At 38.6% G+C, this 16098-nt stretch overlaps 1 protein-coding gene across 1 annotated transcript; it reads right to left on the reverse strand.

The window, feature by feature from the left end:
- Positions 1–12133: 12133 nt before the first annotated feature.
- LOC145912415 (uncharacterized) lies at positions 12134–12692 on the reverse strand. The gene is made up of 2 exons (XM_082999874.1): positions 12581–12692; positions 12134–12519 (listed from the first exon to the last, which is right to left on the reverse strand). The coding sequence occupies exons 1-2, from the start codon at positions 12627–12629 to the stop codon at positions 12167–12169; spliced, it is 402 nt and encodes a 133-aa protein (XP_082856000.1). The 5' UTR covers positions 12630–12692; the 3' UTR covers positions 12134–12166.
- Positions 12693–16098: the final 3406 nt, after the last annotated feature.

Here is a 16098-nt window from a genome sequence, read left to right on the forward strand (position 1 = left end):
CTCCGCTGGTGTTATTTAAACGTGTCACTGCCGGTGCGGTAGCCGAGAGCTCGGGAGAAGACCTATGATGGCGAATGTATCGCGAGCATTGGGTGGGTGATTGGCAGCAAGAAGAAAATCTGATCGGGATTCGTGAGAAGCCCATTGTTAAGTTGTTGCGTGTTCGATCAGGAAGTGTTTTAATAAGTTGGTATTATGATTGTAATTGTTTAAGCTAGGTATTTTTTGAACTGAGCTATTTACGTGAATTTGTCTGAAAATTAATGAAATTTCATTAGATACGGCACTGAACTTTTATACATATCACAGCGATTAGGTTTTTTAGTGAGCAACTTTAACTTACAAACGGTACTCCCCAACTGGTCAGTGTTTAAACCGGTTTGAAACGTCCGAGCCATTGCAAAGAAAATAAGTGGACAATGTTAAATTGACTGCACATTGTACGAAATTCCATCATGTTCTCTTTTATAGTTTGATGTGTGGATAATCGTTAAAGTGTACTTTTGTTTGTGTGGGAGCATTCCAATTCAACTTCAACGCACGAAAACTAGACGACTGAAAAGTAAAACAATTGCAATGGGATCAAACGACGACGGTATGAATGTTTTTACAAACTATGTGGTTTTCAGATGTTGTTTCAAAGCCAGCGAATTGTCCAATGACGCCAATTGGTGTGTGTAATTTTATTTTCCTCTGTAAAGGTTAAAAACAACAAAAGCTTTTGTTCATATTACCGCACAACCCCTGCTTGAAAAATAAACCTGTCAGAAAATCATGTTGAATCAGGCCTTGTGTGCCCCACGCCAGCGGTATTTGTAATATTGCTTCTTTTTATCGTTCATGTGTGTGTAATGCCCGATGCAAAATTTTTCAGCTGGTTGCTTCAAATAGATTATCCAACTTGTCTTCCATCCAGTCGCACATTTGACGTTCTTTGCTTTGACGCACCAGAATATACGTTTCAATTTGATCATTAACTTTCACAGCACAAATGTCACTGTTACGCATCAAACTCGGTAAATAACATTATTGCATGAGTAAAGTTGCTATTGGCCATTCTACAAATCATGAAATTGTATGTAAAAAGACCTTGAGTTTTTATGCCACAAGCAGCTAGGACGCACGATCACTATCGCGCTTGGAACAATTTAAAGTTACATACCTGATACTGCAACGTGTCTTTCAATTAATAAATAAGTCTGCTCACTGAGACCAAATTCAGTAGTCTACAGCAAGAACTCGCAAGCAAACTTTAGTTTCAGTTATAGTAGCCGGCCGAAGCTATTTGAATAAAATCTACCTTCCTCGGAACTGGTTGTGTTTGTTAAGAACTGTCTTTCTGGCATTGAAATTAACTTGTTTCTTGTTTTAACCGACAAAAGCAGCACTATGTTTGGGTTTGATAACACAATACATATGCAACATATTCTAATGCAGGTCATGTTGTTATTACACTAAACCAAATTACTTTAACAGCACAAAACTTTAAATTGTCTCAACAATTTTGACATTTGACGTAAATTTCCTTCGTATTTACACATTTGTTTAGGAGTGGGGCGTTTGTTCGCAACACACAGCAGCAGCACCGATCGAGAAGGAAGTGTTTCCAAACGCTCCATACAACAATAAGCAATGTGGAGACAATAAAATGAAATGTGTATAAGCTGCAGACAGATGATCGAACACGCAACAACTTTACATTGGGCTTCTTAAGATTCCCGATCTGGTTTTCTTCTTGCTGCCAATCAGGAAGACGCTGCCAAACACCCGCCCAATGCTCGCGATACATTCGTGTGTCCGGTCGCCTAAGCGGGTGGGAATCTCATAGCCGATACCAATTTTAGCGAAATAAGTAAGGCACTGTGGCAGAGAACTCTCCTCGGTAATGCTGTATTTTCGCGAATGATGCATTACTATCTGTTTTAATTCAAACTAAATTTTAAAGCTGCCATCTTCCCGTTGATTACATATGGCAAGTAAACAAAGCATATCGAGTCTCCATCCGATTCCATGATTGTTAGTGTTGTATTCTTGTATATTCGACAGAAGCATGAAGCAATAGCACGTATACAAATTAAGACTGTCCATTGGGTAATGCAACCGTGGTTAAATAGGGAATGCGGCTAATCACATTCCTGTAAAATTAACGTTGAAATGGTTACAGGGTGCGAAATCATACAATACAGGGTACGAAAAATGTTACACTTCCATGATCATAACAGTTAGTATATGTACAAGCAAAACCATATGCTGTTTAGGGTTTTATAATTGTGGATAACATATTCTCATGCATGTCGTGTTCATACTCAAAATACTAGACTTTAACAAGGACAGCCTTTAAATGACCTTGACAGCTTGCGTCCATTCATCACAACCTAATATTGATTACAGTAACTTTTTGTTATTGCGTTTTTTATTAAATTATAAAGACTTGCGTTGCGTTAAAATATCTCAACACAAGAAGGCACAGTACACAAATATGTACAAAATAATAGCAAATATGCCATGTAAATCAATCTTTTACACTTTTAATGCAAATTTGCAGGAACTTAACATGGTTACTCTTTGACCGACCGGGGCCACTTCGCCTTGAATGTCGACTTCTCTTTGCATGGCAACCGCCACCTCCTTTTGTTCTGTACCTACAGCGCTTGGCTGTTCTTGGACAAATAAATGTATCAACTGCTCTTAACAATCGAGTAATGGTTGTGCTAGAGGCGGTCCTGATACAGTACCCAATGATCTTGTCGCGGTATGTGTTGATCCATTTGAGGTCATTGATCTTTTGGGCGTTGTTGTTTATATTTGAGCAGTAAGTGATGATGATCTTGCAAAGATTGGATAATACCCTAAAGATGAAACGACATATCTTCTGGAGCAAAGGATAGCAACCTAAAAAAATTTGGTTTCAAATTTTTTTTTATACGCAATCTCATCGCTATTTTTTGGTCTGTGTATATCTATATATAGTGGGTGCTTTACAGGGACGTTTGCAGATAATGTCATCATGTTTTTTAGAGGAAATAAAGCTACACGCACGAGTAAATGAAACACCAAACCGCCTGTAAAAAAGACTCACCTTTAATTTCTTCGTATGTTCTAAACACTGTAAGTTCCTCTTCAGTGATCAGTAGACCTGGGCAGTTATAGTTGTTAAATATTAAACAAAAAGTATGGTTGACGATAAATAAAATTTAGATTTTTAATATTTGCTGCATCAGAGCTTTCAGGAAGCACTTTGTTAATATTTAGTGACAGTGCTAATCAGAAATAAATTACACCCACAGTAATTGAAATGACTGCATTTCAACTTCCACGCATTTTGTAAGACCGCTTTTTTTTTATTTCTGCAAATCCATCTATCAGCAAAATATTTACCGGAAAAATAGAATTAATCTGCCTGCCTTGGTTCCCTTCTGCACGAACATGAACGTATTATCCGTTACTTTGGGGATTTTGCTTGCGCCATTCTGACGCATTTCTGTCTCGTGTTACTCATGCGTGAAGTTCCGCTTGATTGGTTTCAATTAAGAAGACTGCCAAACGCTGTGGCAGAGAACTCTCCTTTGTAATGCTGTATTTTCGCGAATGATGCAATATAATCTGTTTAGGAACACAACTCACGGGTTTTCTCATAATGCTGAGTATAAATAGACTGGCCCATATTGTTATTAACACTGTCATGTTAAAGACGTTTCGACAAAAACTTTTGTCATCATCAGTTTGACTGACGCGATTGGTAGAGCTCCATCAATATAAGGGGCTGACCTGACTGACGTCACAGATAAGGCTCGCGCGACTGGTGACGTCATTTTGCTATCGGCCACACACCACTGAGAGGCGGAAAATGCGCCTCTCAGTGGTGTGTGGCCGATAGCAAAATGACGTCACCACCAATCTGTTTTATTTCAAACTAAATTTTAATAACTGCAGTCTTCCCGTTGATTACATATGGCAAGCAAACAAAGCATATCGAGACTCCATCCGATTCCATGATTGTTAGCATACGTACAAGCAAAAACCCGTATGGGCTGTTTAGAGTTTTATAATGGTGGATAACGTATTCTCATGCACATCATATTCATACTCAAAATACTAGCTGGTTTGAAATGAATATTTTGTTTTTACGTCTTGATAACAGTGCTAGCGTCTTGTCTCAACGATATGAACCCGTTCGCTCACGCTGGCAACGCCATCTCTCACATGGACTTCCTTTTGAACAGCAATAATCACGTTTCTCTGAGGCGGGGCGACAGGTTCTCTATAAACCACGACCTGTCTCGGCTCGACCATTTGTTCCTCTTCGGTGCAATGTTTGTAGATTTTGTAAATGGCCCAAATAAGCATGAAAGGCAAAGCAACGACAAAGAGGACTGTGTCGTGAGATTAAACATCACCGGAAGAGTGAATTTTCAAATCTCGTTCCGACTTGTCAAGTAAAATTGGCTTGTCTGCGAGCGTTATGATTGTACTTCATGATCGATATGTAATAGCGGGCAAAGGCTTGACAGGCCTGCTTTGGCATAGGAGTGAATGCATTTTTGTTGCATCCACCAACGCATCGAATTATGTTGCATCGGCGGAGAGCACCGTTGAACCAACATAGAATGTCACAATATTTAAATAAAAATTCATTTAAAAGTAAAACGGTCACGACTATAAAAAGATTGTAAGGTGGCAAGCTTGAATTTGTGTTTTGTTACTCAGGCGTGGAAAGTGCTGATCTGCCTGACCGAGAAAGTATCGGTCAACAATACAAGTTCCTCTTTTGTGACGTTGCCCCAAACTGGTTCCACTTGGTTTTGTATGTCTGCTGCTTCTGTGGAGGTTATTGGTTTTTTTTTTATCTATTTTGCATGTATTTCGTTGGTTACCTCATGTCATGTTTATATCTAGTTTAAACAAGCTGATGTATTTTCCTGCTGTCTCTAGTTATGCTAGTGTTTTCTTCCTAATTTCGTCAAGGCTTCTCGGCGAATCAACAGTCCTTAAGTTTTTATGCCACATGCACCAGAGACGCAAGATCGTCAGAAAGAAGCCAACTCAAATCAAACAAAATGATTTGTATGCAATATGCATCCCACGAACTACATAAAAGCCAGTGTAAGCACAAAAGTCTATGATTGTGAACAACAAGAATTAAGTTTGTTGTCTGGGTTTGGATTGATATCCTTTCGACACAGACAATGTGTTTGTATTAGAACTGTTTTCTGACATTGAAATTAACGTAGATTTTATTTTAACCAACAAAGCAGCACTATGTTTGTGTTTGATAAAACATCTGAACATGCAACATATCCTTATGCTAGTCATGTTGTTATTACACTAAACCAAATTACTTTAACAGCCATAAACTTTGATAGGTCACAACAACTTTGATATTTGACGTAGTAACAGCAGCTTGGAAGAAGTAGGTTTTACAACATTCACAAACGGTACAGCACAAAGGGTATTTTTTGCGTAAAACGTCGACTCACACCCATAACAGACTTTGTGAGATTATCTTTCTTACTCTCTCGTGTTATTCGTGGGTTGAGCGCAATTTATACTTCTCATCGGAGAGGCTCTGTCCACAACAGAGACGGGTTCCTCCTTAACGCACTTCCGAACTGGTGATATAACCTCACTTGGTCAAATCAAAGCATTACGTTCAAGCTTTTGCTCTTTAAAGTGTTTCAGGTTAAAAAATCTCCATCAGGGATTTATTTAAAATACATGAAGCTTTGTTGTTTTTCAGGCACTGTGATATTTAGTACTTTTGCTATATAGAGAGCATATTACATCCTATAAATTAGTTACCTCCTGGAGTTAGTTTACACAAACCCGGCATGCTTGAAGCAGTTTGATTGACTGCCCAACAATATATTGAAAAAATATCGTTGCCATTGTCATACAGGAACTGGACACAAAGTAACAGTCAATATAAAAGCAATTATTCCACATGTGCAATGATGTCGTTTCAAATGAAAAATGGTATAGCATACAAAAGCTGATTTAAAATGAATATTTTGTCTTGATAACAGTGCTGGAGTTTTATCTCAGCGACTGGAACACGTTCGCTCACAGTGGCAACGCCATTATTTACACTTTGAACACTTTGAACAATAATCATGTTTGGGGCAGGTTCCCTGTAAACCACAACTGGTTTCGGCTCTGGTTCCACTTTGGTGCAACATTTGTAGATTTGGTAAATGGCCCAAATGAGCATAAAAGGCAAAGCAACGACAAAGAGGACGAGATAGCAGAGACACACCGCCACATCTGGGATAGAAACATGTATAATTAAATGCCTTGAATTGTCTGAAAGAATCCAATAAGCTTTTATTTAACAGATATGCGGCAAACAAATTAGCACAGACCATGACTAAATTGCAACCATCGCAGTATTTGTACTTATTTTTAGTATTTTTAGCATATAGTATTTTGCGGAAAATGCGCCTCTCAGTGGTGTGTGGCCGATAGCAAAATGACGTCACCACCAATCTGTGTTATTTCAAACTAAATTTTAATAACTGCAGTCTTCCCGTTGATTACATATGGCAAGCAAACAAAGCATATCGAGACTCCATCCGATTCCATGATTGTTAGCATACGTACAAGCAAAAACCCGTATGGGCTGTTTAGAGTTTTATAATGGTGGATAACGTATTCTCATGCACATCATATTCATACTCAAAATACTAGCTGGTTTGAAATGAATATTTTGTTTTTACGTCTTGATAACAGTGCTAGCGTCTTGTCTCAACGATATGAACCCGTTCGCTCACGCTGGCAACGCCATCTCTCACATGGACTTCCTTTTGAACAGCAATAATCACGTTTCTCTGAGGCGGGGCGACAGGTTCTCTATAAACCACGACCTGTCTCGGCTCGACCATTTGTTCCTCTTCGGTGCAATGTTTGTAGATTTTGTAAATGGCCCAAATAAGCATGAAAGGCAAAGCAACGACAAAGAGGACTGTATCGTGAGATTAAACATCACCGGAAGAGTGAATTTTCAAATCTCGTTCCGACTTGTCAAGTAAAATTGGCTTGTCTGCGAGCGTTATGATTGTACTTCATGATCGATATGTAATAGCGGGCAAAGGCTTGACAGGCCTGCTTTGGCATAGGAGTGAATGCATTTTTGTTGCATCCACCAACGCATCGAATTATGTTGCATCGGCGGAGAGCACCGTTGAACCAACATAGAATGTCACAATATTTAAATAAAAATTCATTTAAAAGTAAAACGGTCACGACTATAAAAAGATTGTAAGGTGGCAAGCTTGAATTTGTGTTTTGTTACTCAGGCGTGGAAAGTGCTGATCTGCCTGACCGAGAAAGTATCGGTCAACAATACAAGTTCCTCTTTTGTGACGTTGCCCCAAACTGGTTCCACTTGGTTTTGTATGTCTGCTGCTTCTGTGGAGGTTATTGGTTTTTTTTTTATCTATTTTGCATGTATTTCGTTGGTTACCTCATGTCATGTTTATATCTAGTTTAAACAAGCTGATGTATTTTCCTGCTGTCTCTAGTTATGCTAGTGTTTTCTTCCTAATTTCGTCAAGGCTTCTCGGCGAATCAACAGTCCTTAAGTTTTTATGCCACATGCACCAGAGACGCAAGATCGTCAGAAAGAAGCCAACTCAAATCAAACAAAATGATTTGTATGCAATATGCATCCCACGAACTACATAAAAGCCAGTGTAAGCACAAAAGTCTATGATTGTGAACAACAAGAATTAAGTTTGTTGTCTGGGTTTGGATTGATATCCTTTCGACACAGACAATGTGTTTGTATTAGAACTGTTTTCTGACATTGAAATTAACGTAGATTTTATTTTAACCAACAAAGCAGCACTATGTTTGTGTTTGATAAAACATCTGAACATGCAACATATCCTTATGCTAGTCATGTTGTTATTACACTAAACCAAATTACTTTAACATCCATAAACTTTGATAGGTCACAACAACTTTGATATTTGACGTAGTAACAGCAGCTTGGAAGAAGTAGGTTTTACAACATTCACAAACGGTACAGCACAAAGGGTATTTTTTGCGTAAAACGTCGACTCACACCCATAACAGACTTTGTGAGATTATCTTTCTTACTCTCTCGTGTTATTCGTGGGTTGAGCGCAATTTATACTTCTCATCGGAGAGGCTCTGTCCACAACAGAGACGGGTTCCTCCTTAACGCACTTCCGAACTGGTGATATAACCTCACTTGGTCAAATCAAAGCATTACGTTCAAGCTTTTGCTCTTTAAAGTGTTTCAGGTTAAAAAATCTCCATCAGGGATTTATTTAAAATACATGAAGCTTTGTTGTTTTTCAGGCACTGTGATATTTAGTACTTTTGCTATATAGAGAGCATATTACATCCTATAAATTAGTTACCTCCTGGAGTTAGTTTACACAAACCCGGCATGCTTGAAGCAGTTTGATTGACTGCCCAACAATATATTGAAAAAATATCGTTGCCATTGTCATACAGGAACTGGACACAAAGTAACAGTCAATATAAAAGCAATTATTCCACATGTGCAATGATGTCGTTTCAAATGAAAAATGGTATAGCATACAAAAGCTGATTTAAAATGAATATTTTGTCTTGATAACAGTGCTGGAGTTTTATCTCAGCGACTGGAACACGTTCGCTCACAGTGGCAACGCCATTATTTACACTTTGAACACTTTGAACAATAATCATGTTTGGGGCAGGTTCCCTGTAAACCACAACTGGTTTCGGCTCTGGTTCCACTTTGGTGCAACATTTGTAGATTTGGTAAATGGCCCAAATGAGCATAAAAGGCAAAGCAACGACAAAGAGGACGAGATAGCAGAGACACACCGCCACATCTGGGATAGAAACATGTATAATTAAATGCCTTGAATTGTCTGAAAGAATCCAATAAGCTTTTATTTAACAGATATGCGGCAAACAAATTAGCACAGACCATGACTAAATTGCAACCATCGCAGTATTTGTACTTATTTTTAGTATTTTTAGCATATAGTATTTTGACATGTGTTGTTATTTGACAAAACAATAAACATTGAATAAACGACTTACTAAATTCATCGTCGTCTGATGATCCCATTTCGAACGATGTCAGTTTTGTTGTCCAAATGTAAGCTTCAAAAATCAAAACTATGGCTGCGTACAATACGTATATGATGGTTTCAAAATATGTATATCATAATAATATAACCTGCTGCTGTTATTTTTGACCTATTAGAATTGTCATTTTGCTACTTTTCTTCGTTGCAAACAGTTGCAAACATTTAATGCTCAACTAGAAAAACCACTAGCAAGCGATACATTTACCGGCAAAGTACGGCTAATCTGCCGGCCTTATCTTTCTATTCTGTTTGGGCACTTGAGGCTAAATCTTGCCAACCCAGTTAATGGATGACTGGAAAACTGTTTGTTCTACGTTGATAAAGCCCAGTCAAAAATTTACACTCGGCCCATGTCACTTTACTCTCATGATTAACAAAACTAATTAATGCATAAAGTTTACATTGTTATGTCACTAAAGCCAAATTGGTCGACGTTACTAAAGCCAAATTGGTCGTTGTGTTGTGTGTAATTTCCAATATGTCGTCTCTGCTGGCGTTGGTCCAAGTCTGACCATGTCAACGCAAGTTTACTTTGCCTTCAATGTACGTTATGCAACGTTGTTTCACACGCCTGACTGGGGCGGCCATTTCCTCTCTGACCATCGTCCGCTTTTGCAAGTGCCGTGCCTGGTATTCTATTTCCATCGGTTGCCACGTAAATTGTTTATGTGAAAAGGATTGAAGTTAACATTGCCTGAATTGTGTCTTCATATCGACATTTGGTGAGAAAAATTGTACATAAAATTGAAAGGTTTGTTCGAAACCAAAAGAAAGGAGATTAAAAAAATTCTAACCTAAAAGCTCAGACCTTTAAGAGTCACGGACCTAAACGTGAGGTTTACCGAGGAACTCTATGCCTAACGTAAATGCATACGTTGCATCGTCAAGCTTGGAATAATGCTGCCTGAATACACTCTAAACTTTGACCGAATTGATTTCGTAAAAGTTTTGACAACTTCCAAATTAGGACGTTTCACGATTAGGTCTACACTGTGATGTGTCTTGTAAGATAGCTTATAGGCAGTTAGACTCACCCCAACAAAAGTGCAAAAAGCTGATGCCATTTGAATGGAAGTTTCGTTTTGCTGAATCACACATCCGAAACCTCAACAAAACTTCAATACGGGATTTATTTAATACACGAGGCTTTGTTGTTTTTCAGGCACTGTGATATTTAGTATACTTTTGCTATCAATTAGTTACCTATCGAAGTTGGTTGAAACAAACCCGGCATGCTTGAAGCAGTTTGATTGACTGCCCAACAATATATTTTGAAAACAATATCGTTGCCACTTTCATACAGGCACTTTACACAAAGTAACAGTCAATATAAAAGCAATAAATCTACATATACGGTATTGCAGTAATGGTCCACAAACCATTTCGTTTGCACCAGAGCAATGATTTCTTTTACAAAGAGGTCAAATGAAAAATGGTAGCATACAATAGCTGATTAAAAATGAATATTTTGTTTTTACGTCTTTATAACATTGCTAGCGACTTATCTCAGCGACTTGAACCCGTTCGCTCACGGTGGCAACGCCATCTCTCACATGGACTTCCTTTTGAACAGCAATAATCACGTTTCTCTGAGGCGGGGCGACAGGTTCTCTATAAACCACGACTTGTCTCGGCTCGACCACTTGTTCCACTTTGGTGCAATGTTTGTAGATTTTGTAAATGGCCCAAATAAGCATGAAAGGCAAAGCAACGACAAAGAGGACCAGATAGCAGAGACACAGCACCAAATCTGGATTAGAAACATGTATAATTAAATGCCTTGAATTATTTGAAAGAATCCAATAAGCTTTTATTTAACAGATATGGAGCAAAATAAGTTTCCACAGAGCATGACCAAATTGCACCCACCGCAAACAATAAACATTGATAAAACGACTTACTAAATTCATCGTCGTCTGATGATCCCATTTCGAACGATGTCAGTTTTGTTATCCAAATGTCAGCTTGAAAACTATAGCTGTGTACAATACGTATATGATGGTTTTTCAATATGTATATCATAGTTTTATAATATGTATATCCTAACATTTTGCCCTGTCTTTTTACTTGTGTGTACAATGGACTGGTAATACAGCCTGCTGCTGTTATTTTCGATCTAATAAAAATGTTATTTTGCTACTGTTATCCAATCAATTGAAACTATTTAATGCACAGGCTAAATAATCCCAACCCAATTCAGGCTAATAAATCTTCCCAACCCAATTAATAGGTGACTTTGAAAACAGTTTCTTCCATGCCGACAAAGTTAAATGTCGTCACGCGCCTTCTTAAGCTTTAGCTAAATTCTGTTAGGTACGTGCACACTCTTCTGATTTAGTTCTGTATGGCCTGACTTTGTGTTGTGTTTTAATGCACAACCATTGGACAAAGGTGAGGTAAACACAGGGGGACTATAAACGCACTTCATTCTTTTGTGTGAAACTGTTCCAGGTTTCTAAAATTTAGTTTCACTTTTGAGGGGGGGACTTGTATCTCACGAAATAGGCTCGATATGATTCTAGTTTGATCTGAATTAGTTTGTGTTTCGTTTAATTAGTTTTGACGATCTTTACGCGTGCATAATTTGAAAACCAATAATTTGTCAAAACAAATGCATGCCTTTATACATTGTATGTAATACTTGTTTTCTGTTAACCTTGTTCCTCTGCTGATCACGGTAACTTTGACTCGCTTTATGTGTGATCGGCGTTTTTGCTTGGCAGTAGCAAAATGACGCGTTTTGGCGGGGAAACGACTGCTCCTTTCATTATTTTTTTGGTTTTACTCAAAGGCATTCACAGTAGTGATTTGTAGCTGCTGGTACCAAACTGCTTGAATAAATGCTACTCAGCATAATAGCAGCATATCAACACCATTTAACTGAAATAATCTCATCCTCCATTATAGGCTCCTGGTTGTTGAAGAAACTTTAGTTACGTCTATTGCTGATCGTTTTACTGTGTGTGTATTGACTTTCCAATAAATTGGCGTGTGTGCAAATATTAAGACAAACAAATCGGGTCTCACAGTGGGGGGCGCAGAAATACGCTTCGACGCTAAGAGTTTTCTACAACTTCTTCGTATGAAGGTGGTAAATCAGTGACTCCTGTTGTATTGTTTGTCAAGTCGGTTGAATGGAGGTGGTGGTTTTCCTGTCGACACGCATTTCTGGCATGTGGAGATCTTGTGAGAACAATTGCATTTCTGCCACGAATTGCAATAGTGTTTGACTCAGGGTTTTTATGCCACCAGAAGCAGGTCCCCGCGAGCGTCAGAAGAAAGCCGGCACACAGTAAACACCATCCAATGGTGACTGCTTTCCCGCTTAATACACAGGGAAATCCACCAAGTAAGAAAAATGTCCCAAACACCAATGGACATCCATGAAGATTCGTTGTTGTGGGGTTTCCTACGTGAAACGTATTGTTTAAATGGTGGTAAATCTATCCTTAATCTGATTGAAAACTTACCATTTATGTCGCAATCAAAAGCCTGCCTGTGGTTGTCTGTGGATTCCATTGATTGTGTAAGTAACTGCACAAAATCGTGCAACTACACACCGTTTTGCCCTAACAGCATCCTGGTCAAGAGATATAAACACATTATCTGGTTTAGACTTCTCTTAGCCAAGGCGCTTATTTTAAACTTAGCAATGTACTTATCAACAACTTTGCCTTTAAATGCTATCTGTAACTGAAATATGACAAGTAACAAATGCAGTTGTACTAGAACGGCTTCAAACAACTTGACAAGACATTCTCTTGCCAGCCGACCCCTTGATTTCCAGTGTATTTAATACTAACCAAACGAACAGACGCCCGCGTCGGATGTCAACACAATAAGGTTGATGATTAAGGACAACGAGTTTATTGTTTGGACAACGAAAGGTAATCGAATGACGACGCCGCTAGAGGGAAGTTTAATTTCGACACCAACGTTTCAACCCACACAACAGCAGCTTGAAGTGAAAGTTACGGGAGACTGTTTAATTCACAAAGTGGAAAAGCAATTACCTTTAGTAAACGTGACACAACTGAGTGTCGCTTCTACAAATGTACAACTACAAAAATGACAAGTAACCTTTCTTAATTTGAGGTGCTACAGCAAATACAACGTTCTATTGTCAGTGATGCAATTATCTTAAGTTCATAAATTGTTGCTTTGTGCAAAATGTTAGTTCACAAAAGTTCTGCACGATGAGTTTACCGATACACATGTAAAAGTACCAAGACAATTACGCCAGCAAGCAAGAAAAGATGCAATATATAAGTTTGATCGAGATTGTTACTGTGCCAGTAGATACAATACTGGGAATCAAACAATTCCTAGCAAGTTAAGAACTAATAACGCCGTCGTACGGTGGTGGATCTGGGTCGAATTCCTGTGGCGAGCTTGATGATGACATCACAGTCTGCCCATAACCCGTAGAGGTACTTTGTGGGCTGTGACACTGGCTGTATGGCAAAAACACATCAGGACGTCCGTCGGTTTCGAAGTGTACTGTGGTTAGTTGACCGTGGTTTTGTCGTAAGTAGCTTTGTTGTATATCGTATGGATGTTGTTGTTGAACAGTGGTGGTGGTAATAACGACTGTCCCAGAATTGTCAGCTCTCGCCATTTGCCTCCTTCGAATGCAGATCTCTATTTTAAGCAAGAATATGAAAACGCATCCAATCACAAAAAGGGACACTCCACTAGGTTCCAAAGTCCCGGTGATCATTAGTGCCATCCCGGCAACACATAAAAGCAAGCCAACTACTCCTAGAGGTATGCAGACTTCTGTAATACAAAGTATGTTATAAATTTAATCATCCTGGTTTGGTTTGATATTGATTTGAAAATCTTACGTTTTGTTTTCTGTTGATTGTTGTGGTTGTGCGATTGTTGCATCGTCGACAAATATCTAACGAGAAAAGGTTTAATTTTTGTCCAGTAGTTGTTTTTAAACAAAAATCCAGAAAAATTCTTCTTAAAATTGTCAAAAACTTAAGTTGTGAGCAGTATGCTATAAAAATCAATCAATCAGAACCAAATCAAAAATGCATTTTGTGCCAAAAAATGAACACAAGAATAAAACAGTTTTTAATAATAACATTTCACGCCTTTTGAAATACATTGTATAAATTCATTCTCAAAAAGTTCATTGCTTCCTTGGTCGGCCCAACGCGAAACTATCAGAACTGTTTGCCCCACGCCAAAAGGCACCTGAACTAAACCATTTCGTTGAAACATTTCGTTTATTCGGCGAGGACAATGCTGTCGTAAAGTTTAGTTCCTTATAATTGCGACCTACGTGAATATAAAGTTTCGTCGCAATCCCCTGACCCGCGTCCAGCGTTTACAAAGCTTATAAGGTCTACTATTAAAATGCAAGGCAGGTTAAATGTTGGACGCATGCGATGCGAACACTTTTTTCTTTTTTCTTGAATTTGGTAAAGTTAAAGCTAAACGGCAGTGGCCGTTTTTTTACAACCTTAATTCATTGCAACAGACGTGAACTACAATCTGGCACAGCCAAACTAAAAAACAAGATTTATTTGCCAACGTAATGTTGGTGTTTTTTGTCCCCTTTACTTTGCCAAAATGCTTTTCTAGAAATAACACAAAAACATTCTATACCAAACTTGAAAACACGGAACTAAAGAAACGTAAACGTTTGTTTGTAAAAGGACCTCTTTAGAATGTTGCGGGAGGAACTGTTCAAAGTCTACTTAATCATACAACCCCAGTCATTTGGCTACGGCATTGACCAATGGCATTTCAGAAAAAAACAGTATTGCGATTTTGGCAGACTTGGAATAAACCGATGACGCAACACTTTTACAGCTTTCCTCGTTTGAGTTGATTTTGGCCATTTGTGTTTTGTTTGGTGTTTTGGATTGTTATTTGTCACATGTCACGTGCTCGTAATGCTTTTGTCAGTGGTCACATTGAGAAAAGTTTACGAGGGGGCGTTGCAGGTTTTATTGTTTTTATGTCTTTGTGATGCTACAAGTAATCCAGACAAGTTAATTTTTAACCAGAAAAAGCTTTAATTTTGTAAACCTACAGGAATCATCTAATCGCAAGCGTTGGGTATGGAGTTGTTGTAGAATTTGTGATGTTCCGTTTTTGAAATATATTTCGTCTACATTCTGACGTTTTGAAGCTTGTAACTATGTCATCGACACGAAACCAGAACAACGGCAATCAGATGTCAAGCAATACGCATAACGAAACCAGTAAGTGTGACTGTTCAAGGCAAACCTTTGGGTGTGCAGTTATCTATGTTTCAAGTTTAAATGTCCACCACTGTATTTGCTTACAGTGACTAGGAACAGGAAGTGGTGCTACACGACTTTGTTTGTGATCGGGTCTTTTTTTGCTATTTTGGGAGGAATTTTCGTGGCAATTGGGATCGACCAAGGTTTTGGAATTGTGATCCTCGGTATCGGCACCGCGATGGTGGTTATGGCAATGTTGGTACTATACTGTCACATTTATAGAAGGGCTGAAACTGTGGACATGACCGGAAACATCGTTGCTACTGCAAACATCCAACAACAACAACAACAACAGCAACGATCGTCTTGCACGCCGAATACTAGAGGTAGACCCGACGAAGTTATCCACACTTGTAGCCACTCAACAAGCAGCGAGCTATGTGTGGACGCACCATACTCGTTAGCAAACACAACTATGTACAGAAGCCAGGTGGGTGTGACGAACTCGGCTTACGACTCATGGACAGCAAATGTCGAGAATCAGGACCCGCCTTCATACGAAGAAGTGGTTGGAAAATATTACTCGGACAATCAAGTTTAGGACACGTAACGCAAACTCAAAGGTGGTTTTACATTGTATTAGCTACAAATGTTATTACAAAGACGTAACGGCATTTTTTCTCAAAAAGGGTTTGAAATGTACTGTTTGCTATATTGCAAAAGGGACAATGATTAAACGACGTTATTTGGGAGAAATATATGAGTTTTGTTGCTGACACAAGTGT

This window comes from Ascidia mentula, chromosome 8 (genome assembly GCF_947561715.1).
Source record: "Ascidia mentula chromosome 8, kaAscMent1.1, whole genome shotgun sequence".
NCBI classification, from domain to species: domain Eukaryota; kingdom Metazoa; phylum Chordata; class Ascidiacea; order Phlebobranchia; family Ascidiidae; genus Ascidia; species Ascidia mentula.